This window comes from Symphodus melops, assembly GCF_947650265.1.
Source record: "Symphodus melops genome assembly, chromosome: 13".
Taxonomy (NCBI): domain Eukaryota; kingdom Metazoa; phylum Chordata; class Actinopteri; order Labriformes; family Labridae; genus Symphodus; species Symphodus melops.
This window is the reverse complement of record NC_136703.1, coordinates 4,325,075-4,349,499: the sequence shown is the minus strand read 5'-3', so window position 1 is coordinate 4,349,499 and position 24,425 is coordinate 4,325,075. Positions and strand designations below refer to the sequence as shown.

The 24,425-nt window shown below is 41.8% G+C and overlaps 1 protein-coding gene across 4 annotated transcripts in view; it reads right to left on the bottom strand.

Moving 5' to 3' along the window:
- Positions 1 to 24,425, bottom strand: part of mib2 (MIB E3 ubiquitin protein ligase 2) — a 45,598-nt gene that overhangs the window by 14,857 nt on the left and 6,316 nt on the right. For 2 of the 4 annotated variants that reach the window (XM_079360353.1, XM_079360354.1), the window contains exons 2-13: positions 16,494 to 16,892; positions 15,453 to 15,624; positions 7,201 to 7,307; positions 5,654 to 5,848; positions 5,067 to 5,209; positions 4,618 to 4,725; positions 4,426 to 4,530; positions 3,607 to 3,769; positions 2,868 to 3,001; positions 1,825 to 1,973; positions 1,115 to 1,271; positions 100 to 254 (exon numbers count right to left, since the gene is read on the bottom strand). In XM_079360353.1, the coding sequence (XP_079216479.1) occupies positions 100 to 254; positions 1,115 to 1,271; positions 1,825 to 1,973; positions 2,868 to 3,001; positions 3,607 to 3,769; positions 4,426 to 4,530; positions 4,618 to 4,725; positions 5,067 to 5,209; positions 5,654 to 5,848; positions 7,201 to 7,307; positions 15,453 to 15,624; positions 16,494 to 16,716 (1,811 nt within the window). In that variant the 5' untranslated portion in view covers positions 16,717 to 16,892. Of the gene's footprint in view, positions 1 to 99; positions 255 to 1,114; positions 1,272 to 1,824; positions 1,974 to 2,867; positions 3,002 to 3,606; positions 3,770 to 4,425; positions 4,531 to 4,617; positions 4,726 to 5,066; positions 5,210 to 5,653; positions 5,849 to 7,200; positions 7,308 to 15,452; positions 15,625 to 16,493; positions 16,893 to 23,417; positions 23,705 to 24,425 lie in introns of those variants that run through there. The other 2 variants (XM_079360352.1, XM_079360355.1) reach the window with 2 other exon arrangements.

Sequence of the window (24,425 nt, the reverse complement as noted above, 5' to 3'; positions counted from 1 at the left end):
TTTTATGCAAGTGTTTCACAGATCTTAACATGCACGGCAACCTTGTCACCATGCAGGTTTCAAAAATGTTTCAGCTGCAGAACATTTACATAGACTCACAGTTTGTTTCCTTTGAGGGCAGCGTGGTGCAGCAGGTTGAAGCCTCTGTGGTTCTGCTGGGTGAAGTCAATGTTTGGCACCAACACCAGGATCTCGATGATATTGCGGAAATCTTTCGCAATGGCATCATGGAGCGGTGTGTCCCCATATGAATCCTAATTTAAGGAGAGAAGGGAAAAAAAGGCTGAGCGAGGCTGTGGCCTAAATTGGGCAGAGACTCATTTTTCAGGTTTTGGAGTCTTTAAATGACACCTGTTTAGACATGAAGCAGCAAAATGCCAAAGTGTCACTTTAATCATTTTTATGATGGCAGTTATATGAAACATTGTGTCTTAGTACAAAGGACCAGAATGCATCATTAACCCCTGAACATTTACAACACATTAGTTATATTTGCAGCTACTGCATGGTTTTGTTTTCTAGAATTTGTTGTAAATCTGAAATCGAGTCTTCATAATATTTTTGGGTCTTTATTTCTAATGTGCCCCGGTTGCATGAGATTGTATACCTCACAAACAAAAACAAACTCGTAGCGTCTGCTCCATGCTCTTAGATGAGTAGCCACTGTACTCAAGCAGAACAAATGAGCAGTAAGTGGATTCCAGGCCTGGTTGCAGGCGTGTTACACTCTCTGCAAACGCTGTAAAGAGACACAAAAGCCCCTTATAACGCTGAGGGCCACAGTACAGCCAAGGTCGCACACAAACATCATAAATATTTGATTATTTCTCTTTACAGCTGCTTTAAAAGGGAGACATTTGAGTTTCTTGTGACATGTGCATAGTATTGACTTTCAAAGAAGCTCACAGGCTACTCCACATGCACATCATCCTGTCACTTTATGTTATAAAAAATATAAGATAATTATTATATATTAAGTGATGTAATTATTTACTTTGAATAAAGTACAAGAGAAGAAAGAGAGAAAAGAGATGTTTTCAACTGGTCTTTATAGGGGGACATAATTTAAATCAAGCCCAGTCTTCAGTGCCAGTAATGCGAGGCTCTCTCTCACCTGAAGGTTGACGTCAGCCGAATGTTCAGTCAGCACACGCACCACGTCTGTGAAGCCCTTGTTTACAGCGATGTGGAGCGCCGTGCACATGGAGTTGTTCAGTAGGTTGACATTTGCTCCTTTGCTTAACAGCAGCCGTGCGATCTCTGCCTGATTACTGCACAAAGAGAAACCACAAACAGATTAGTCCTCAGTGTCATCCATTTCCATTGAGTGAATCAACATGTCGGAAAAATGCTTTCAATTAAAGTATTCATGCCAGTTTTTTTTTTTTTTTTTTTTTTTTTCTGAAGCTCAAGAAGCTCAAGGGTTGCATGCAAAGTCAAACAATCTTTTTAAAAGCCTGCTGTTTTGGTCCCATTGTTTACCACTAAAGCCCACCAGCAACAAAAGAAAGTTATATTTAACATGAACCAACTCCAGAGGAGATGTTGTCAAATGCTGACTTCCTGATTATGTGTTAATGTGGATGGAGAAGGGGATGTGGGTGGCTGATTAGACAACACTTTAATGCTGTCCCTTCTGTGAATGGATTATCACATTACATGGAAGGAGACACGTAAGAGCTCTTATCTACATCTGTCAGTCTCCAGGATTTTCTAGAAAACAGAGCCGAATGTTGACAAGAGCACGAGCAATTTGCACGATTAAGTGTCTTCTTCTGTCCAATTCTTCTGTTCAAACGTCTGTTTCTATACATGTATCCTCACCCGAAGGCAGTGTAGTGCAATGCCGTGTCTCCATCTTCATCCTTGACTTCGATGGAGCCGTTGGCCTGCAGCAGGGCCTTCACGACCTCCATGTGGCCTTGGTGGGCAGCGACCTGCAGTGCGGTCTTGCCCTGGTTCTTTATATCCACCTGCCGAGAGCACAAACGTGGAAGAAGATTGATTAGAGGCGCTGACAGCCTGATCAAAGACAGAGCTGAACGCAGACTGACTGGAAATAGCCTGAGCATGAACCACAACTGCATTCGTCATACAGCTTACACATGTAATCCTTATTAATATAGTAGTCATCACATAGTAGGAATATTAATAGCTAAATGATTACTGATGTAACCAACTATGACGAAATGATGCAGTTAATATTTCTCTCAATATTAAAAAGTGTAAATCTCTGACATGAATTCATTGATGAAGGTTACTTGTGTAATGGTAACTATCAAATCTATTGTATTTTAGTCTAATCCCAAAGTATTTAGTTCATATTTCAAACTGTGATATTGTGTTTGAGAGCATAAACGGCCTGTAAGTGCCAAGAACTGCTGTAGATTGGCAGCATCAAGGTGAGAACGATATAACAGCAAATAAAACTTGTAAAATAGATAAAAATAAGGATTGAAATAAATAAGGGAAAAGAGTAACAGAAAAGAAGAAAAAGGACTAAAGCTGAAGCTAAAACATATTGAGACATATTGTGAAAAAGAAGTGAAAGTTGTTTAAAATAATAATGAGTAAGTGATGAATAACTAACATACTTGCCGATTTAATTGTGGGAAACATTCACAATTTGTTTAGTGGTTGTAGTTTGACTGAAGTTAACTCAATTAGCTCGATTAGAATCTACTTGAAAATGCAACTGCACACTTGAAATACCTTGACAGGGTGAAGATTTACAGATTTCAGTGTACGGCATCTATCTTTTTTTTAGTTCACTACGTCTCTCTGGGCCTTCATTTCTCTTGGCGCCCTGTTGAGAGCTCTTGGAACGCGCAGTGGACTGCAGCAAAGAGAAGGAGTGCTGCACTAACCTTGTCAGGATACTTCTGCACCAACTCCCGTACTTTATTGGCACTGCCGTGTGCTGCCTCAATCACCAGCCGGCTAGGATTGTCCTGCTCCGTGGACTGAGACAGCAGCTTCTCCAACACTGAGATGACAGTACCTGAACAGAGACAGATGGGGGGGAGACAAAAGGATTAATTTAACTTAATCCGTTTAATGTGAACAACACGATCAGAAACAGTGTCAAGAGTCCTCCAGAGGACCCAAATCCCAGGACAAACACATGGATAAAGCTTTTATATTTTCAAAGCTGAACTCAAAGTGAAACCAGGAGAATGAGTCAAAATGTCCCCCATGCGTTGTGTTCTGGCCCCACACACACATTTCCCATAAACACACATACGTTTCCCTCTACTGACATAAACACATGCACACAACAGATTTAGTCATGATTAAAAAGGCTGCAGAAAAGATGACAAATGTAGGCTGAGCTGCCAAAGCCTCCCGCTGTCAACATGCAGGCTCATGACAAGCCACAGAGAGGCACATTTCAGGAAATGACACCCTGTAGACACATTGCTGAAAAAGAAACAGACAGGGAATGGTTGCGACGGTGGCCATGAGTGGCACAGTTGCAGCGTGTATGTGAAAGCATGCATGACAGAGCTGGAATGAGAAAGGGAGAGGATGAATGGATGCACGCAGAAGGCAAAGCTGCTGCTGTAGTGTTAGAGATGAGCCCCCTCGTCCCGGCAGAGGCCTTACTTCCAGAATCGTTGGGGTTCTCAGCTGTCATGAGGTTGGCGTCCACCTCCACAGGCTGGGCTGAGAGGCACGCTGGGTTGAACGTCCATGTCTGACCACCAAACGCCACCCGAAGGTCACCGTCTGCATAAACTTTTAACACCTTTCCGACCTGGCCGAGCACCTAGGGAGGGGAAAAAACTCTAAGCAAGCAGTCTGTGGTCTTAAGGTGGGCTAAACATTTAGAGGGGAGGTTTGCATTGACAAAAAAGTGTGAAATCTAGTTAACAAAAATCTATGTATAGTATGGTATGTACTATAAAGGCGCAGTTTCTGAGCGTCTTTAATTTCAGGTGAATATAAGCCCGTGCACATTCTGGGAAATGGTTCTGAACTTCCTCACATACAATGAATATTTTTAGGAAGTAGGTCACTCCTAATTTAGGGCGTTGTCTGCCAAAAGAATGCTTAACTGTAGCATGTGACGTAGCTAGCATCATGCACACAGAGCAGCGAGTACTTTTAAGATACTACAAAATCACAAAGGTGAGGAACAAGTGATTGTCTTGAAAGTCTCGGGTCAGAGTTTAGTTCTGGTTACGAAATCACGGGTCAAGAATAGTCAACGAACTGAGGAAACATGAAAAGATTCTGTGCTTACAAATCTGAAGGCTTTAATAACAATGAAGTCATCAGTTCTTGGTGAGAAAACCAATGGCAAGTTAAAGCTCTTTTTTTATTTTGTCAAGTCAACTCGGAAGTTACCGTTAATATTATCTCATTTCTGAAAAAAGTGCCAAAAAAATAAAGACTTTTCATTATAAGGCTTAGTGAGCATACAGGAGCCATGCTGTCTGTCCACTCTCCATGGCCGGCCTGCAGTCTCTTCACACTCTCCATGTCCTCCAGTACTCTTACTAGTTCTCCAACTCCAAAAGTGTTCACCTAGCGGAAAGAGATGTATTTAAAATGAGCTGAGAACCCTCAGATGTACGTAAGTGCTCTGAAAGAAGCTTATCTGGAGCTCAGTACCTTGGTGAGGGCCCCCGGATGGAAAGTCCAGCGGATGTTGTTGCTGTACTGGACTCGTACGTCTCCTCGGTCAGTGATTCTGTGAACAGTCCCGATCCGGCAGATGTACTGCGAACACAAACAGACTGTGTCACTCTGGGCCTTTGTCTGCATTGCTGTGACCTTAATGTTCCCTTTAGCAGCTGTGATTCGAGAGTTGGATGCTCTGTTTCTTTTCACTCTGCTGCAAGCCAACATCCATCTGAGCCACTTACATAAATATTCTGTACACAATGTTCAAAGGGACACGTGTTTGGACTGGGAGGCTATGTGCGTCTAAAACGTAAAGAGCACATACCATAGGCACAGTATAAAGGAGGTCATTATCAGAAGTTGGGAACAATAAGGGAACTTCAGTTTTTTCTCTTTACATTGTAGAACAGGGCGACATGTGAAGCTGATAATAATACCTCGGCCATTTTGGGGTTCCAGCCTCCATGCCCTTCTTGCATCTGTCGCAGGATGTCCACCTCCAACAGACATTTGACCTTGTCCCCCTGCTGGAAGGAGTGTCCGTCAGCACTCTCCTGACGCTGCAGCTCCGCATGCTCTCCTGAACGGACAGGTGTTAGCGTCAACGAAAACGTAGAACTAACATGGAGCCCACAACAATCACAGTCTGGTTTCAATCAGCATTATATTTCCGAGCAGACTTTAGATTGATTAAAAAATCATATTATAAAAGTCAGGCAGAAGACACAAACAGTATAAACAATACAGGACTTGTGGTGAACCTATCACGTCAGGATTTCCAAACTCTAACCAAATGCATTTTTGGTAAACATACTTAAACATTAATTAAGATTTTGTTCCAGATGAAGTGAAGGGTCTGAACTTCCTGTATAAATGCTCAGGAACAAAGACTACAGTCTAGAGTTGGGAAAACGACATTGTACAAATTAAGTATTGCTTTACTCTTAACTTGGTATGGGAGCCTTAACATGACTGTTACAATAACTCATAATGTTCATTAGAAACAGGAATCAGTGTGTCTTACCTAGTTTGGGTAGGTGATCTTTGTAATAGAAGCCTCCTTGGCCGTCAGACACGTACTTGAGGTCTACTTTGCCTTTGTGTCCCATTCGGTAGACATTGGTAGTGCCATTAGACCAGGTGACGCTTGCCACACTTCGACCAGACTCTGTGTCCCAGCCTCGTATGTCCACTACTTTCCCAACCTTACCCTCCCCGCCTACACACACACACACACACACACACACACACACACAAATAAATAAAAACAAACATACACACATATACAGAAATACATCACTGGGTTGGAGAGGAAAAATATCAGCTCATTGAAGAAAGAAGAGTCAGCAGATGAAAGAAACAGTGTTTTTGATCGGGACAAAATGTGTGGAGAACTGTCGACATGTGTAATTATGTAAAATTTGACAAGCAGCATGCAAACATATGAGACAAATGATATGACAAACAATGGCCAAGACAAGTGAGAGACAATTTCCCCCGAAGACACAAAAGCTGCCAAGAGTTCAAGTCATGTTCTGCCTTTTTCTAGAGCCTGCTCAGTCCTGAAATGTTCTTCAACACAAAACACAAAAGCACCAGGTCAAAAATATAAGAATTCCCATTTTCCATCAAAACACATCCTTATCAAGGCCCTCCTTAACCCTGTGTGTAAAGAAGTGTACATCATGTTTGATGGTGTAAAAGAGTCCTTGTTAAACCTTTAAAGTCATCACGCTGCCCTAGTGCATAACCACACCAGCTAAACCAGTGACCCGGGAGAGCACATGGGAAGCTGGGGGTTACTGAGCATGCTCAGAGCTTTATGTATGCACTTACCGCTTACACTATTTAGGCCTGATGAGTGACTTAACCAAACCCCGGGGCGTTGATTTGAAAGACACCAAAAGGACATTTTGACTCATTCGCTTCAGCCCAGAAAAAAGGGAACATTTCTATTCTCAGACACAAATATGACCCCAGACCAAAGAACACATAAAGATACATTAGCATTCCTCCTAAAGGGAACGGTCAGGGGTCTTCAATGTAGCCCACTGATGTGGAAGAATGCTCTCAATTACTATTTCAGACATCAACCAGGGCAGATTGTTTAAATGTGAAATGTAGAAACTGTTCAAAACTGTAACAGCACGAACGTGACAAAGTAAAGACATTTTATGGACACAAGATCAGGGCAGAGCAGATCTCTAGTTTCTCAACACCTGCAACAAACACTTTGTCTTAAGTGAGTGTGGTTCTCAGTTTATGCCACCACACGGGGCTGGAACAAAGAAAAGAACAACAAAGACAAATGTTACTGTGAAGACACACTGACGGGCACATCTGTGCAGCAGACTCACATGAGTCACCAGCAATATAAGAACACACAGACACATACGAACAGGACATTGTGTGGGTTAATGAGACGTGAGGTTAGAATGTTATTGTGGGTTGTGAACGGTGAAACACTTTGAAGAGGTACAGCTTCATGCTTAAGAAGGCAGGGGGGCCTGCTGAGTCGGCAGAGCCGTGTTAATGGTTAGGAGCAGTCCACCCCGCAGAACCAGCACTCACCGTCCTGGTTTCCCCAGTCCCAGTCAGGTCCACGAACCACTTTAACCCCCTGGAAGATTCCTTTGAGGATGATCCGCGGAAGGTTCTGCCTCGGTGCCAAGCTCACTCTGTGATAGGAGCATGAAGACACAGCTGAACAGACGGTTCAACGCACCACTACACACTGTCAAGTCCTGTTCACGAAATTCATACACATTAATCCAAATTTACATATTCAAACAAATTCTGATGAAAAAACAGTCTGAAGTGCTTTTAAACATAAGCTGCATTGACTGCACTTCCCATAAAATGTTTGATAATTTAACGCTAAGTCAGATTAACTAAACGATGAAGCGACCATTGACACGTCCCGTGCTTCAGATCTGCACAAATCTGCTGATACGATACAAATCACCATACAGAGTGTCATTATTCAAAACACTGCAAGAAATGATTATTCAGGCAGTTTGATGATGTGCTGGTATTGAAATTGTTTTAAACTTATTTTAGCAAAATTAGAATATAATCCCAGCGTATGCATCAGTCTAATGTCACTATCTTATGCAAACTGGGATCTACATCATACACTATTACTGCTTTTTACCATAAAGGTGAACAAATCTAATCCTGATCAAAGTCATGATGAAGTGCTCTGATGAGCAGACACATGACATCATACACATGATATCATACATCTTAGTTTTGAGATGTATGATATCATGTGTCTGGATAAATCACACCTGACACCATAACAACAAACATATTAATTCTTTAAAATCGACTGAAACACATGATCTACTTCACCTTTATAAATCAATCGTCTACCAAACAGAAATCTGCAAAACGTTTAAGAACGCTTTAAAACCTGATTTGTAAACATCACTTTTCTTCTTCTCCTCTCCCATTAGCACAGTGCTTCCTGTTTAGTGTTACGTCGAGTTCCTGATGTATTTTTGCTTCCTACTGCTGAAGAACATGAACTCTCTAAAAACCACGCACTGTTCTTCTGCTTTTATTTTAATCTATCAAGAATGATATTGTTAGGTATATGACTCTTCAGTTTCCTGCTCTGCGTCGAGAAGGAGTTTGTGCTGCGGTGTGTCCAAGACTTAAGCAGGATGTGTACTTAATACAAAGTCATTTTTTTACATATGCAAAAGCACAGACACCAGTGTCTGAGTCCTCTTAGCTGGCACTGACCTATAATAATAATAGTAGTTCAGAGTCAGGTTACATGCTCACACATAGTTAAATAATCATCAATATCTGACATACCTTATAGTAAAGATTTGATCAGATCTTGGTGCAAAGGAGCTGCCTATTCCCATACTTTCTTGAAGAGATCAAAACCAAGCTTCCTTTCAACCCAAACAGCTTTTCGGATTGACTCAAAGACATAGAAAATCCACAGAGATCAAAAGAAAAAGAGCCTTTGGAGAGCTGTCGTCCTCAGGGAGCCTCATGGAGGCTTTGCTGCTCCTACATGTCTCTCTTGTGATGGGCTTTTGCTTAAAGTTAGCCTCAGCTAACTTCATCCCCCTGTCACTGGCTGGATTGGTGCTACAGCAGCAAAAAGCAGCACATGAGGCTCAGAGAGCCAGCACGCAGTCAATGTCCGAATGGGACTGAGCCTGGACAGGTCTGTGCTGAGGACGGTGAGAATCTGCGTATAAAGCTTTGAGCCTAATCCCTGAAAAGCAGAGCTACCAGGAAGCAGGCCACCTTAGGGCAGAGCACAGAGCACGGATAGGATGTTGAATTTCCCACATCTAAATACAAGAGGACAGGTGGAGATTCATTTGCTGTTCAGTACAAAATGTGTGTATTCAAGAATAGCCTTTTTCTGCTTCGCCACGATACATTACATAGATTGTGTTGTGCTTTCTTTTTCTTTTCTTGGAAAACAGGGTATAAATAGTTCAACTGTGAGAAGGCAAATTAAAGGTGTTGGTTTTAGCACTGCCCAGACTTCCTGAACTCGTAGTATTAAAGGTCATGGAGCGTGTGGCAAACAGTGCCAACGTCCTGATGGCACAAAGCGGATCTAGTTCAGACCTCAGCTCCTGATTTGAACTTTGATAACAACAGGAAAGTTAGTTCATTCAGAGACTCAGACTAAAACTTGATCCACGTTTATTTCGATAGTAAAGTGGACATAAAGATGTCACTACTTCTCGAGATATTAACACGACCTCGGTGTTGTTGATGTTCAATGTTAACCTCTCCGGGAAAGACAACAGCTCTTTCAGAGGATCAAGCTTTCTAATCCTGCTCGGCCAAATGTCACCTCAGCTCCCAGACAGGATGAGGACGAGAAACCTACACCTACTGACATGACAGCTGCCGAGGGTTAGCTTTACTTTTGGAAGTAAATAGGAATACCCAGTGAGGTTCAGTCAACCAGATCAAGTGTCAGCCATGTTTTTACTTTGGTCTGTTTGTGGTGTCTGACTATAAGATTTTTGAATGTTTGAGCAGACAGTCACATTCGATAAATGAGTAGAAATGACTTTAACAATCACAGTGCCTGGAACATCAGAGCACACGTTTTTTTGGTCAGCTTTGATAAAGTCCTGGACCTTTACTTTAATACGTGCGAAAGAAAACCCCATTGTGCTAATTTAAAAAAAAATCATCAAAAAATCAATTTGATCATTTTAGGAACGGCTACAGTTTCACAAAATGTAAACTCAAGTACTGACGTCTGCTTATATTACTGATTGACTCTACTACTGTACTTTAACACTAATGAAGAAGACTACCATGTAACAGGTTTCATTGGGTCTTGACTTCACCTACCAGAGAAGTAAAGACTTTAATAAGCACTACAGAAGAAACTAGTTTGTGTTGGAGTGATACGAGTGACGTGAGCAAATCTACACACGTACATTTGTCGTGAGGAATGAGCACAAACATTCCAGCTAACCCACTCGAACAAAGCAAAAGTGAAAATGTGAAGAGCAAAACTCTAGCTCGAAGCCGGAGAAAGTACTGGAAACTCCGTGGTGGGGATTGGATTGATGCGCCGTAATCGAGACAACAGGGTGGAGAATTGAGGAGGTCAGCTGCAGCAGTGCGGCTTGATGTGCGAGGGAAGGATTAAGCGGGGAGTCGAGCCGACAGGTTGCCTGGAACTGCGTGCGTGTGGTGTTTGTGTGTTGAAGAGCCGATTAACCAGCTGCATACCAACCATCTCCTCGTAAACATATGGTACACGCATATGCTGCCCTGAGCGCTGTCAGCATGCACACACACGCCTCCCTGTGTACTACAACCAACGGGTGTTAAACAAATGCAGGACTGTGAGCCATTCACAACATCCAGCAGACTTCTGTCGCGAAGACTTCAAACTTTTCCATCATAGAAGTTACTTTTACTTTAACTCATTTAGCTTGTCACGACTGCCCTGCGACAGGCTTCTCACAACTTTGTGTCTCTTATTATCTTTGTTTTATTCAGTGTTCTTATGTCATTCTTACTTTATATTAATTCATGTGTTTTTTTGAGGTGACGTACTGTAAGTTAAGCTTTCTTTTTCCACCTTGTTTATGTTGTTTACTCAGTGAGTGTTACTGTCAGTCAACTTGTATTTATGACACGACACTCCTGATGCTACCTTCCTTCTTTTCTATGCGAGTGATTTTATTCTCTTATTGTAAAGATTAGTGATGTAAAGGTTCATCGTGAGGCAGTTAAAAATCAATTCAAAGGTGTCGAATCGGTTCTCTGACAAAAGGAATCGCAGTAAATATCGTGAAGCGTCAGCAGCTGTAGAGCGGAGGAGGTTGGTTGTGAAAAGCAGACCTAATCATGACAGTGGAAGCATTTTGGCTTCCAAAGGCAGAAAACAAAAACACAAAAAACTGTGTGCAAATATTACAACAAGACAGAGAACTTCACAAATAGCACAACCAACATGATGTAGCATTTAATCAACAACACGATGAGAAGCTCCAACCACCTCCAGATTCTCTTCAAATCAATCGCAAGAAAACTGTATCGTGAGTTGAGTGAATCGTTACATCCCCAGTAAAGATCTTTCAGTTATCAAACCTTTCACAGTTTCACAGATATTCACAAACATTTCCTAAAAGAGTCCACACTCAATAATGTAACAGCCACACAAGGCTTTAAGAGCCGCACATATCCAACACCTGTTTTGTAATAATAGCTGTCACAAAGTAAGTTGAATATGTTAAGATGCTAATCCTCAGCGTTTAGGATGTTAGCATGCTAATCCAATTATATCTGTTGTGTTGACAATGGGATGCTGATAGTACATCCGGCTCAGGCCTCACAACATGTTTGTGATGGTAGGACTGTGGAGTGTCAGCACGACTTCCCATTGTCCCCTCAGGACACACGCCAAGTTCCTGCCAACAGCATGTCTGTAAACTACAAACAGACCCAGCCTGCTCAAAGCTGCTATTAAACCCTCACACATGTTTGGTCCTCATGAAAGAAACCCCTCTTAAGTACCAGAAAGCCAAACCCCAGTCCCCTAAGACGAATCACTGCAGGACAAAAACAAGTCTCAGTCATCACGAAACCAAGCTAAATTTGACTTTCCATGCAGATATCCACAGAGAGTCCCATGACTTCCAGATTATAAATAAGTCTTTTGAAATGCTCTCAGTGAAATATGGGTCAGTGTTGTGTCGATATAAAGAAGTACTGTGTGTTTGGGGGGCGGAGGGAGAGACTGTAGTGTAGTTCTCTATTTTGTTATCTGATGAGAAAAAAAAGTGACTTTCATGTGATGATCAGCCAGATGAACACGCCGTCCCTCGTCTGAGCTACAAATATAACTCTGTATACTCACGGACATTACGCAAAAAAGTTTTTGATAGTTGTCAAATCATGAGAAATTTCCAAGTATGAATGATACTAAACTGATGATATAATCCACACATTTTATGTTTCTTCATCACACCCAACCAGCTCCAGTCCGACTGCCTGAGGACGGCCACTGCAAACGAAGGGCAGATTTAATACGTCAAAACTAAACTTAGGGTAGTCATAATTGAATATCAATGCCTGTATCGTTACCACGACAACAAAAGAAGAAGTCCTAGGCTCCCAATACTGCATTAATTTCTTCTTTCCAATGACCAATTACAAAAACGTGCGTCATGTATCACATGTTTGTGATTCATTCAGCGCTCCGTTTTTGACTCATGGCAGCTGTTTGTTAAAAATATTTTCACCTGAATCGAAAAAACAAACAAACAAACGTCAGAAAGAAAATGACTTTGTGTGACGTTCACGCTTATTATCACATACGAAGGAGACAAACCGTGACGATGATGATGTTGAGAATAAATATGTATGTCGTCCTTTGTTTACGTTACGGTAAGAATCATATGCTCCCACCAACTTCCTGTTTAGCCGTGACCTCAAACATACAAGCTGACCAATAAACTGTTTCAATCACCACCACCTATAGTGTCTGAAAGGAAGTTAATGAACATATAATGAATCACTTCATTTAGTCATCATGGGACTTAATGTCACCTAATCTAAGAACGGTTGGCTGAATGTCACTCAATTATATCACTGTTATGTAAAACTCAATTTGTTCATTTCGGTGTAATACTTGAGAAAAACACTTTTTCAAAGAGGCTCAATTTAGTTTCACCTTCAGGGAGTGTATCATTCAAATACGACACGGACGGGAGGAGCAACAGAAATGACTGTTATGCTGAGCGGAGCCGAACAAGCGACGCTTAATAAGAAAGTGGAACTCACAAAGAAGCCCTTTGAAATGAGTCCAGAGACTAGTTTCATTATTATGTGGCTTGAAATTCTGACTTGAATGAGCGTTCTCCATCAGAGTAAGAAGTCCAAAATGATGAAGGGTTCTGTAAACCTTTTTATAAGTTGTGTGTAAATGTGGGAAAAAAACTGATTCTTCCTCTTCTTTGAGTTTTACAGGTGAACGGTAAACCAGCCTTTAAGGTGCATCATGTACGGCACGCAGATATCATTGCACTGAAGAAGTCGACCAATATTGGTTTTCCAGGGCCGACACAGATTATTGGAAGGTCATGAGACCAATAAACGATATTTGGAACAAAAATGCATTAACAGGAAAACTGAGATCTTTCTTTTAAAAAAATTTTAAAAATTGGGAAACTCTAACACAAGACTTTGAAATGACTGTCCTCCCTTCTCCCGGCTGCTCTCCTCTCTGTGCCTGTCAGTAGCACTCATGAACATCAGAATACCATTCATGTTGCATACAAAAAGAGGCTTTAGATCAAACACATCATTAAACTATGGCATCCCTGATTATTAGCATGATGCATCTGATGACAATGTTTGCATTGGAGACAGAATGTCACAACATAAAGCCATATTAGGACGTCAAGATAAAATCAGTAGAGAGATGAAACTCGATTCCTGTCATCCCATGATTTGGAGCTACAGTCCTAACGATATATTTGTCCCTTCTGTGTACAAAGCGATTTTATGTCTCACTTTCGGAGTCAGACATTTGAAGTCGAATAACTTGTAAAAGGGGGAGTTTTCATACAATCAGCTCTGATGGTAAATCTTTTTATTTCTTTAGTGTATGCTATATTGTCAAAGCAAACTGAATTGCTAGCAGTCCTTGCCCTACATGTACCAGGATGCATTGTGTGCTCTGCCTGGTGCAAATAAGCCTGAAAATCTAAAGGAACTAAATCACAAGAGTAAAACTTGAAGGTTCACCATATCCTTACTGGAGCTGCCTGTGGTATTCAGGAACACTGACTTTGACAAGTAATGATGCTGGTGTCAAGGGAAGAACTAATGTGACGCTGCACTGATCTGAAGCCAGAGACACAGAGACTGTCAGGAAAGGCAGAAGGGGATTTTCATTCTGTTTGTCGAAATCCATAGTTAAGGTACGTTTTTAAAATCAGGGGAAAGTCCTCTTTTTGAATAAACATTTGGATTCAACGAGACTGAATTTGAATCCAATTATAAATACATCTAAAAAAGTAAAGATAACTAGAATATGAATAGAGTCAAACAGGTCTTGACTCAACCACCACTTGTTTTACCGTTCCTCTGACAGCAGGCTCAGGCACGTAGATGGGACAGAGTTGGACCAGGACCTGGCATAGCTATAGAAGAAATCTGGGTCATACATATCACCTCGTTAAAAAGAGAACAGGCCATCCAGCTGACATTCAGACGGTGGCTGGAGGCAGTTTGGAGCTTTACTGTGAATTGATGCAGAAGAGTGGATTTTGAAGGGAGAGCTGGAAACGCAGGACACTTGGAATCAGCTCACTAAACATTTATCCTCAGCGGGCCCAAGCAGGATTTGTCTAAGCTGACTAAACACAGAAACAAATGCACTTTTTGTTTCCACTTTAAATTTCGCTGAAATAGATTAAAAACTTTTATTTTCCAGCACAGTAAGACTCACAGTTTAACTCTGTTTACTATTTACCCTCCAAAACTGAAGCTGCAGATGTTCAAATGGGCCGAGACTAACACAGGTTAAGTCGATCTTCACACAACCGCGAAGAAGAATGTGTGTGAGTGTAAACTAAAGATATGAAAACCAGACATCCGACATCCAATTTCATCCTTGAAATCGACGCAACAACTGACTCAAATCTGTCTTCACTGTAGCTGTGAAAAGTTTATTACAGGTCACATGACCACACGCTGCTCATAAACAAAAGCTTCAGATCAACTGAAACTGCTCTGCTGTAAACAACGGATCAACTTCTCCCACTAATAGATCGTTACGTTGCAGACCGTGATATTACAGTCATATTTATCCGGAATGTTGCTCATTCAGTAGGTTTGTAAGAATACTAAAATAAAGATCTACTCCTTCTAGTACAAACTAGAAGAAACGACGTAAAGACATCTGAAGAAGATGATTCAGACAGCAAGAAAGTGAACATTTCCCCAACAAACACTAAATTCAAGTCCAGGACATTTCATCAGGCAGGTTATTACATTGACGTAAAGCAGGAAGGTCGAAGACAGTCTGATATTGGTTATATTCAAAACGAGATCATTGGCTATCACCTGTTTGCATGCACTTAATCACAGACATCAGCCGGACAGACACTATTAATGCCGTCTGGAGTCACAATGTCATGTTTCCTTGTTGAAAGTACTTCACTGTAGCTGTCCATAACTCAGGCATGTGAAGACAGACACTGGACTACCTGAAGTTCATTTGCGTAAACAATGCTAATGAGGTCAAGAAGTCATTACCTCCTACAAGGTGAACAAAGCCGGTTAGAATTAGTAGTACTCACGGCTGAGAGTGTGCTGTCTCGTAACGCTCAAAGGCATGGCCCAGGTCATGCTTGTTGTTCATGTAACACTGGGTGCACAAGTCATAGTCGAAGCACACTTTGCACTTCCATCGCATTCCCATGATGCCATGCTTCTTGCAGCTATCGCAGATGATGTTGGAGTGGCGCACACCTGCGGGGGTTAAGGAGAGAAGTGAGTGGGCTTCACGTTTTCATTTCTGTACCATTTTGCTACAAACAAATAGTAAGGAACTTGTCGTCTCTTGTAGGTGAGTAGGATCTTTAGTGTATCTGTGATATGCAGCTCGCTGAAGCATCGTGTGCATATGTCACGTACAGCTGAAACTTTTCACAATAGCTAATATGAGGAGATGTGGAAGAACTGAGACACAAACAGCATGACGAAAATATCCCAACCCCCCTCAGCTCCTCATCTCTTCTCCTCCTCTTCATTCGCTCCATTAATTGAAGGGCAAGTTTCTGAGGCAGAAAAATGTCGCTTTATATAGAGCAAAATGCTAATGAGTCCTGCATTAATGTGTGTGTGTGTGTGTGTCATTCAAGTCCAAAATAGAGCATGATGGCAGACTGCACTGTATCAGACTTTCTCAAAACAGGCTTTGTGCAGACGGAGACTCAGGCAAATCTTTTTAAAGATAGACATGTGGAACCGGTTTTTCAGAAAAAAACATGAGACCCAAGAGGCTTATAGAGAAGCTTTTGAAATGACCTTGTTTTTTCAATTTCTTCAAAAGCAGAACAAAAAAAAAAAGGTTTTTCGAGGGGCACTGATAGTCTAGTGGTTAGGTCGTGCTCTATGTACAGAGGGCTATAGTCCTCAACACAGGCGGCACGGGTTCAAGTCTGACATGTCATTTTCCAACTCTCCTATTTAAATAATTCTTTACTACTTTTCTAAGAAATATCATTGCCTTGACGTGTGGATGAATGCATGCATGTGGTCTATGCTATTCTATTACTCTTTTTTCTTTTTAGTGAAGAGAAGCAAATTCATTTACAGGACAATAAAGCCGAGCTTACCGATCTGAGCGTTGTCGTAAAGCAGCAGGTCGTAGGCACCCTGGTAGCCAGTGCGGTAGTTGGTCCGTGTGCCGCTGTCCCACTGCACCACCACTGTCTTGTCCGGCGTGGTGGTGCTGCCCTGCCGCCCGATCTCCACCACAGTGCCTACGTGGCCCTCTCCATCATCCTGGTTTCCCCATTTCCAGTCCAGGCCACGCACCACGCGCATGCCCACCTCCATGCTGCCTCTGCCGGGGCCTGGCCTGGGGGCTGAGCGCAACGGCCGGGGCCTGGCAGCACTGTCAGAACCGCTGTTACTGGGCCTCCGAGGCTTCTGAGGGACGGAGCTGGATCGTGCCGAAGATATGGCAGGCAGGGACGGCACCAGGGGGGTCTCAGGGAACAGTTCAGGGGTGACTGGAGGAGAGGAAAGATTGAAGTTCAGTGTAAACACGTAAAAAATGCAGCATTATTCCAACACATGAACACAGAGAACATTTTCCCCTTCAGAAACACAAGCTGCTGATGAATTGGGATTGTCATGTGAATTGAAGTCCATTCTTTTCCAACTTGCACAGACTTTTGGGTTCATCCCTCTGCTTTCAAACAAGAAAACAAACCAAACAACCGGTGTGTTTTTGTTAGAGGCTGCTGAGGGACTCAGTAAGCAACATGCCATATGTCTCGTTAAAATCTGAGCAGTGTTTTTCCCTTCGCAGGTGGATCATTCACTGGAGTCCTTGCTGCGTATCATGGCACACTTCTGGAGAGAGCAGCTGGACACAACTGCTACGCCCCGCCGCGCTAATCAAGCCCTGACCCGAAATAAGCAAAACACACACACACACACTTACAGTTACATCCTTGGCACAATAAAACCATTTTTTCGTGCCAATCGTAGTCAACTATAAAAGTCGAAACCCAAACCAGTGTCCTTGAATTGTAAGATGTCAACATGTGAGAATCCTCACGAGAGAAATAAACAAAGCTGTTTTACAAATCCTCACGTCTTCACAAGATGACATCAACAAGTCCAAATCTGGTCACAAGGACAAAACTCGTGATCTCACACATTCACACCACTGACTGATGACTCCAGTGTTGTGAATGAAAGCGGCTGGGTGCATACAGGAAGGAAGGAAAATGAACTTTTTCGGCAGCTTGAGTCAGCAATGTAGTGGAGAAAGGAACTTTTGTTGAACAGCATGACCATCAGCAGAAATCTATTCCTGCTCATTAATCACAAGTGACGCATCAGAAATATTCTTGTTCACTGGTGAATTGTTTTTTTGTTTTTTGTTTTTTAAATCAGCTTCAAACTTGTTTAAAGAAATCCTCGGTGAGTCGCAGTCGTGTTTCTGTGTTTGTAAAACTGAAGGAGAACAATATTTAAATTCTTTCCTTTCTCAGTCCAAAGTGGGTCTGAGTCTGTGATTCATACGGTGATAATAAAGATCCAGTCCGAGCAGAAATGTGACAACAGGCTTTATTTAGAAGCTTGGTCGTGAGGTCACTGTGATCACACTCCCAGCACGACTCTTTTAATCTTTTGTAACGAGACACCGAACAGCCCTTCTGACGCTGACTTACAAGGTTACAGAGGAATGACAGGAAGACAACACATCAGAGGTCAGGAAGCAGACGTGCGACTGCACGACCTTTACAAGAAGGTTACTAATGACCACTGACTGAGATATTAATTCTACAGAAAACACAACAGTTTCATGTGAATTTGACATTTTGTTTGACTCGTGTCAGTGCTTAAGGTTTCCTCATTACAGCACGCTTCTCAAAGAAGCTACTCAACTGATCCAATTAAAACGTTTCTGTTCTTGCACGACGGAAGTATGAGGAATAAGACGTAATACTACGTCAAGATGCTTTATTGAAAAACTCTAAACCTTTAAAAAAATATATCAAAACATCACAATTTAACATGAGCGTAGTGTGTAAAAAAGGGGGTTCTGTGGCGCCAGATATAGCCTAGTGATAATGTAGTAGTGCCCTATAATCAGAGGATACGCTCCTCGTCACAGCGGGGCCCGGAGGTTTGAATCTGACCTCTGCTGCATGTCACCCCCCAGACGGTGGCGGGGGGGGGGGGGGGGGGGGGGGGGAGACACCAATGACTAATGTTTCAGGTGATTTCAAACACACAATAGACAGGAAGTAAAGCACACATCATTCCTGTGGGCGGGGCTTCACTTCACTCAGTTTCCGTGTTCCTGCTGTCCATACGAAGACATGTTTGAAAAATCCAGGACACCAACAAATCATTGTTTCATAACCTTTCCACAATACACCAACCAAGGTTCAATTTCCAACAACGTTTGCTGGAAATCAGCATTAGCATGATTAGCATTAAGGACCCTCCATCAAGTTATTCCTGTTTACTTGTTTACCTGCACGGTTGTCACATTTTAGAAGGAGATGCATGCATCATTAAAAGCAGTGATGTCAGTGAGTGGCTCGGTGTTCATTGAGTAGAATAACTGTGAACTCACAGACACACACAACCACAATGCGTGTCCAAACAGTGAACCCACATCTGACCACATTCCTCAACACATGGTGATGCTAATCCATCCTTTCTGTTTGCAGTCACCATTAACTTCAACTGGAAGGAATTCAGCTTCTTTATATGAGTGGAAAAAGTAGAAAACGATCTTTAAAAGCTTTTATAAAAGGAAACACTTTAAACATCATATTTAGACTGCTTCAAAGTGCATACTTATTTGTGTGTTTACAGCCTTAAGAACATAATAAGTAGGCTCCATTTAACTTGAAATTTTTACAGAGAATTATTGATTTCAGAGTATACAGCCTCAAAAGCATTACTAATAATGTGACAATAACAGGGCAGACAGATGTTGGTCATGTGGCTCAGATTACACTTGCTTATCAAGATTACAATGTCATTTTGGTATTAAAGGCATCTGCTTAAGCATGCTAACATATGGGATGTCGGGGATGAGAGGCCGGCTGCTTATGCTCCATTTTCTGTCCAAAATGACAGCTTAGCCTCTTTTACAGTGGAATTATAACCCACCTAATCATTTAGCATTTCAGCGGGCAAACTGCGAACAGAGGAGCTGTCGCACAGGAAAAAGGAAATACCAAATCATTTAGCTCATGCCTAAACCTAAAGGAAGGAACAGTTGAATATCATCTCACTTCAGATTTGTTTTTCTGTCCAGCAGCTTCACACTGGATTTACCGGATTGAAGAAGAACTGTGACGGACACAGAAAAATGTTAACCTACCACCTACATTTGAAACTGTTCAGCAGCCCCCAGCACCTCCCTCTCTGCTGCCCCCACACCGCATCATTTCAGAGGGAATTCAGTCCGACCACACTGATATCTTATCATTATTACATAGACCAGAACCAGGGCTGACAGGTAGACACAACACTGGGGAATTCAGGACAGGACCTCACCCACCAAAAACGTCAACATTTCTAACAGTGAGCTTCATCTTTTTCTTCAACAATAACACGACTGAAAGACTCAAAAAGAAGCTCAAGCTGCGCTTGGAAAAACACTGACTAATAATAATATACTTATCATCCTAATCCCACTCCACGTTATTTTATCGTGTTGACAGATGGTCGCTGCCAGAAAATGTAAGTGAATCCCAAAAACGCAGCAGAATGCAATTACTGCATACCAACCAAGTTATCACCTCTCGTTGAAATATGGGACAAACGGAGCAAGTTAAGCAGCCACGTGAGGTCGAAGAAGCTCAAGTCATCAAGGAAAGAACAGCACACAAGCTTTTCAGAACCCGATGCAAATATTTGAAAGTTATATATCCTGAGCCATTAAGAGCCGTACAATGTTGTAAAGGCAACAGCACTTAATTAAACACAGCTGTCTTTGCAAAGTCACTTTAATATGACAAAGTTGAAAGTAGAGTTCGACTATCGTATCAGCCAACTGATGAAACATTTTTGAATTGTATTTAATTAGTCAGCGTGGCGTAACAACATGGTCGCTTCAGGCTAAAGTTTGGAGGCTCACAGTCAGCTGTCTATTTAACCGATGACAGCACTTCATCGTAGGTTAAAAGAACAACAACACATCCAAAAGCAACCCGACAACATGAGCTGGTTTCAAGTTGGTGTTTCCTGTTTTCTATCCTACAATGGGGACGTTTTCAGAGTTTAGTTACAAACAACAGAGCGTGTACAGTGAGAGCACACTGGTCACAGGAAGTCAAACACAGTGACTGAATTTCTCATACATTCCTAACATTATTGTACAGTAGTTTTACATTATTTGGATGTGGTTGCACATGAGTGAATCCATGTCCACTGTGTGTGTTTGAGTGTCTGAGTGCGATGCGAGGTCAAAAACGATCCCAATCTGATAAAACGCAAACAAACCCGGGTGCAACCTTCACTTTGTGTAAATTTACACTTCTATATTAAGCTGTTTTTTTCCAGATCTTGTTTTCTTGTGTGTAACGTTATCTTCCATCGACCAGCAGGCCAAACTCCAGGACTGTGGTGATGGACTTGATGACAGTATGTGTTCCCATGTGTACTCGGAGGCGGAGCACAAGTCTGAACCTGAATTCTCTGAAATCAGAGATAGCTAAGATGTTGACGCCATCAACAACTTTTACAAGCGTCCATGATAATGCTACTCATTGACTTAATAATAAAGTGATTTACAGAGGCACTCTTTGAATTCAAGACACAACCCTTCCTTGATAATATTCTAAATGTTGTTTGAGATGGTATTATGTAACGATTCGAAACCAATAATTACCATATAGCCTCCAAATGTCAAACAGCAGTGTGCTAAATTAATTATTTGAGTCAGAGTCAGCTGATTCACATGGCTCTGCAGGAACTTAAAAGCGTAAAAATGAGACAAATCACAGTTCGTAGAGGGAGTGAGGCCTCAGCGAGGAGGATTACAGCTCTCTGCCTGCAATAACAGATGGACCGGCTTCCGTCATACACACTGCTGAGGGCCAATCTGGGAGGGCAGCGTCAACCTCCTTCACAGAAACAACCAGACAGGCGTTTGGCCACAACACCGATAAACACAGGGACAAACAAATACATTCAGTCCATGGATGCTCAGGCATATGATGTCATTTCCACAGAGGTGTTTATGCTGCTTTTTTGAAGAGCTCAGTTGGTAGAGCAGGTGTCCCGTGTACGGAGGCTGCAGTCTACAGGTCTGTTCTTGATCCTGACACCGTTTGATGCATCCCTGAATCTCTCTCTCTCTCTCTCTCTCTCTCTCTCTATTTCATGTCGCTCTATAGCTGCGTCGCCTAAATAAAGACTGAAGCCAAAAAAGAGAAAAGATGAGACAATATCACGATGTAAGCGTTATCTGTTGATAAATGCAAAGTGTTGAGCTTGAACATGAAACAGAGCACATCACCCCAGTGTCAGCTCCTCTGAACTGGCTCACAGTATTTTTAAAAGCATTTCAACCACTTTACAACATTTACAGTAGTACATGCAAACTCCATAACCTACATGAACAACAAATGAATACATCATTATTTACAATATATAACTAGAGTTATATAAACAAAACTGAAGGAAGAGTGAACTATAGAGTTCACTCTTCCTTCTAATAATCTTTAATGTTTGTTCTTTTGATGGTGTCCGTCTTGATGGTTTAATGGCCAATATTTGCATATTTTCATTTAAATATGATTTGTTTTTTCCACTTCACTTAAAAGCAATTCAAGCTACGACTCCTCTGGTATAAAATGTGTCATAGCTATTAAGTTTTAGCATTATTAGATGAGGTGGGAATCATTAAAAAACAATTAACTTGAAAGGTAAATTTCTTATCAGTTATTTAAATCCAAATGAATTATTTGGCTTTTTGTGAAGGAGAGGAGTTAATCCCTGCTGGTATTAAACCACTCTTCTGTACTATATGAAGGATAACTCATTTCCTCTCACTCAAATGTAGCGTAGCACACAGAGACCGGTCCACCTGATTAAATCTGAACAGAAGCAAGAGGAAGCGACGCGATTGTTCGGAGGGAGGAGGACAGAAAAACAGTCGGACAACAAACGCAGAAATGTTGTTCGTCCTCTCAGTTTGACATGAATTACAAAACCCTCCACACACGTTCAAGCTTTCCCTCATCACGTATAGACAACTTAGAAGTCTTCACCCAACAACAGGCTGACCTATATACAAATTGAACAGTTTCAAAATGGAAAATGACTCAGGAGTATTTTTACCGGCAGAGCCTGTGCAATCAGATACAGTGTGAAGGCCTGCTCGGGCTGTACGTTCTCTCATACATGCTCCGACTGCTTTGTTTCTCCACTTTATTGTCCAGGTAAAGGAGGAGGCTGTTTGCAAATGTTATTTCCTATACCTGCAAACGGACCTTAATGCTTAGCAGCGATCTACAGATGCCTTTTTCCTGACTTAAGCCCCATCAGCCCTAATATGAGAGACCTGCTGGAACTGGTTCACGTCAGAAACAACTGGCGTCCACTGCCAGAGTGAAGACTTTAAGGAAAATCAATAAGAGTAAATAACACATTCAGAAAGGTTACCGAAAATAAAACTCTTCATCTTCTATATCAGATGACCTTCCTTTAGTGGAATCACTCACAAAGACAGCCTGGGAAAATATTTCATCGTGGTCACCTTAAATTAAACAATATTACAACAAGTTCAAACTGTACCGCACTGACATCTTCAGACATTTCTTGTCTCGTCAGCTTTGTCCAAAGGCAACCTTACAAAGTGTAAAGGCTGCAACAACAGATTTAAAAAGCAACTTGATACCGTCAGAATTGTTCCCATCAGCAAACTTCACCCCTGCAGCCTTTTGCAAAAAAAAACTCCACCACAGCAAACTGTCCTCCTCTAAGAACGCTGGACATACGATGCCACTGTGCTGAGAATATCACGCAGAAATACCCGGGATTAAAATACTCACTCCCAATGATCTTCAGCCCACTTTTGAACATGTTGGCGTCCGTGTGATTCCAGTGTGCCCTCTCACACTGATATTATCCTGGATCAGCCAGCAGGAGCATCTGAGAGCCTGAGAGCTATGAAGCAGTCATCGGACGGGCCAAGTGAACTCTTCTTTGGCTCATTCGCAGTATTTGGTTTGCTCTGAACTTTGCTCTTTGTTTAGGAACATGTGGTTCTTTTCTCCTCTGCTTGGCTGTTTTTTTCTTTTTTTTTTGAGTATGCGACAGATGTTACTCAAGGACTGGACAATCCTAATGCTTTATCTGGAAATAACAAACGCCGGCTGAGCGAGAGATAACTTACAGAAGAGCGACGCTCACTTCTGTAAAAGGACTGTGTGAAACTCACCTTAAGATGAACGCATTGCTTTGCATAATGATGGGGTAGTCGTGTTGCATAACCAGCAGTGTGATGAAACATTACTCAGACTATTCATTCTTATCAAGGCTACCCCAGAGAGGATCATTTCACTCAAAGATGTTAATCAGATCTACTGTATTCTCTGCCATACAATCACTCTCCTTAAAGAATCTGTCTGATTAAAACCTTTATGATAGTGACTCTCACCACTGTCTACTCTAATACACTCAAATGTCTTCACAGGGGCCTTAAACTTGATACAGACCGATACAAGACAATATGCTAAGAGATGCTACCATACATTAACTGTGGTCTTGTGTTTTGTGGGATTAAATCAAATCAGTGTTTCTCACAGAATCAAGCTGTGGAGGTGGAAACCATGCTGGCTATTAAAGGCAATGAAATGCATTAGCACATATATAATATGACATGTAATCTAATAACAAGAGCTCGGTGTATTGATTGTGCTTCATTCCTCTGCTTATTGAAGTGTCTCTCTTAATCCACTCAGTCTGGACTGCTCCTTCTATGTTCTACGTCCGTACGTCTGATCCTTCGACATGAGGCTTAACATCAGCAGTGTGTTTATTTATTTAAAGATTTGTTT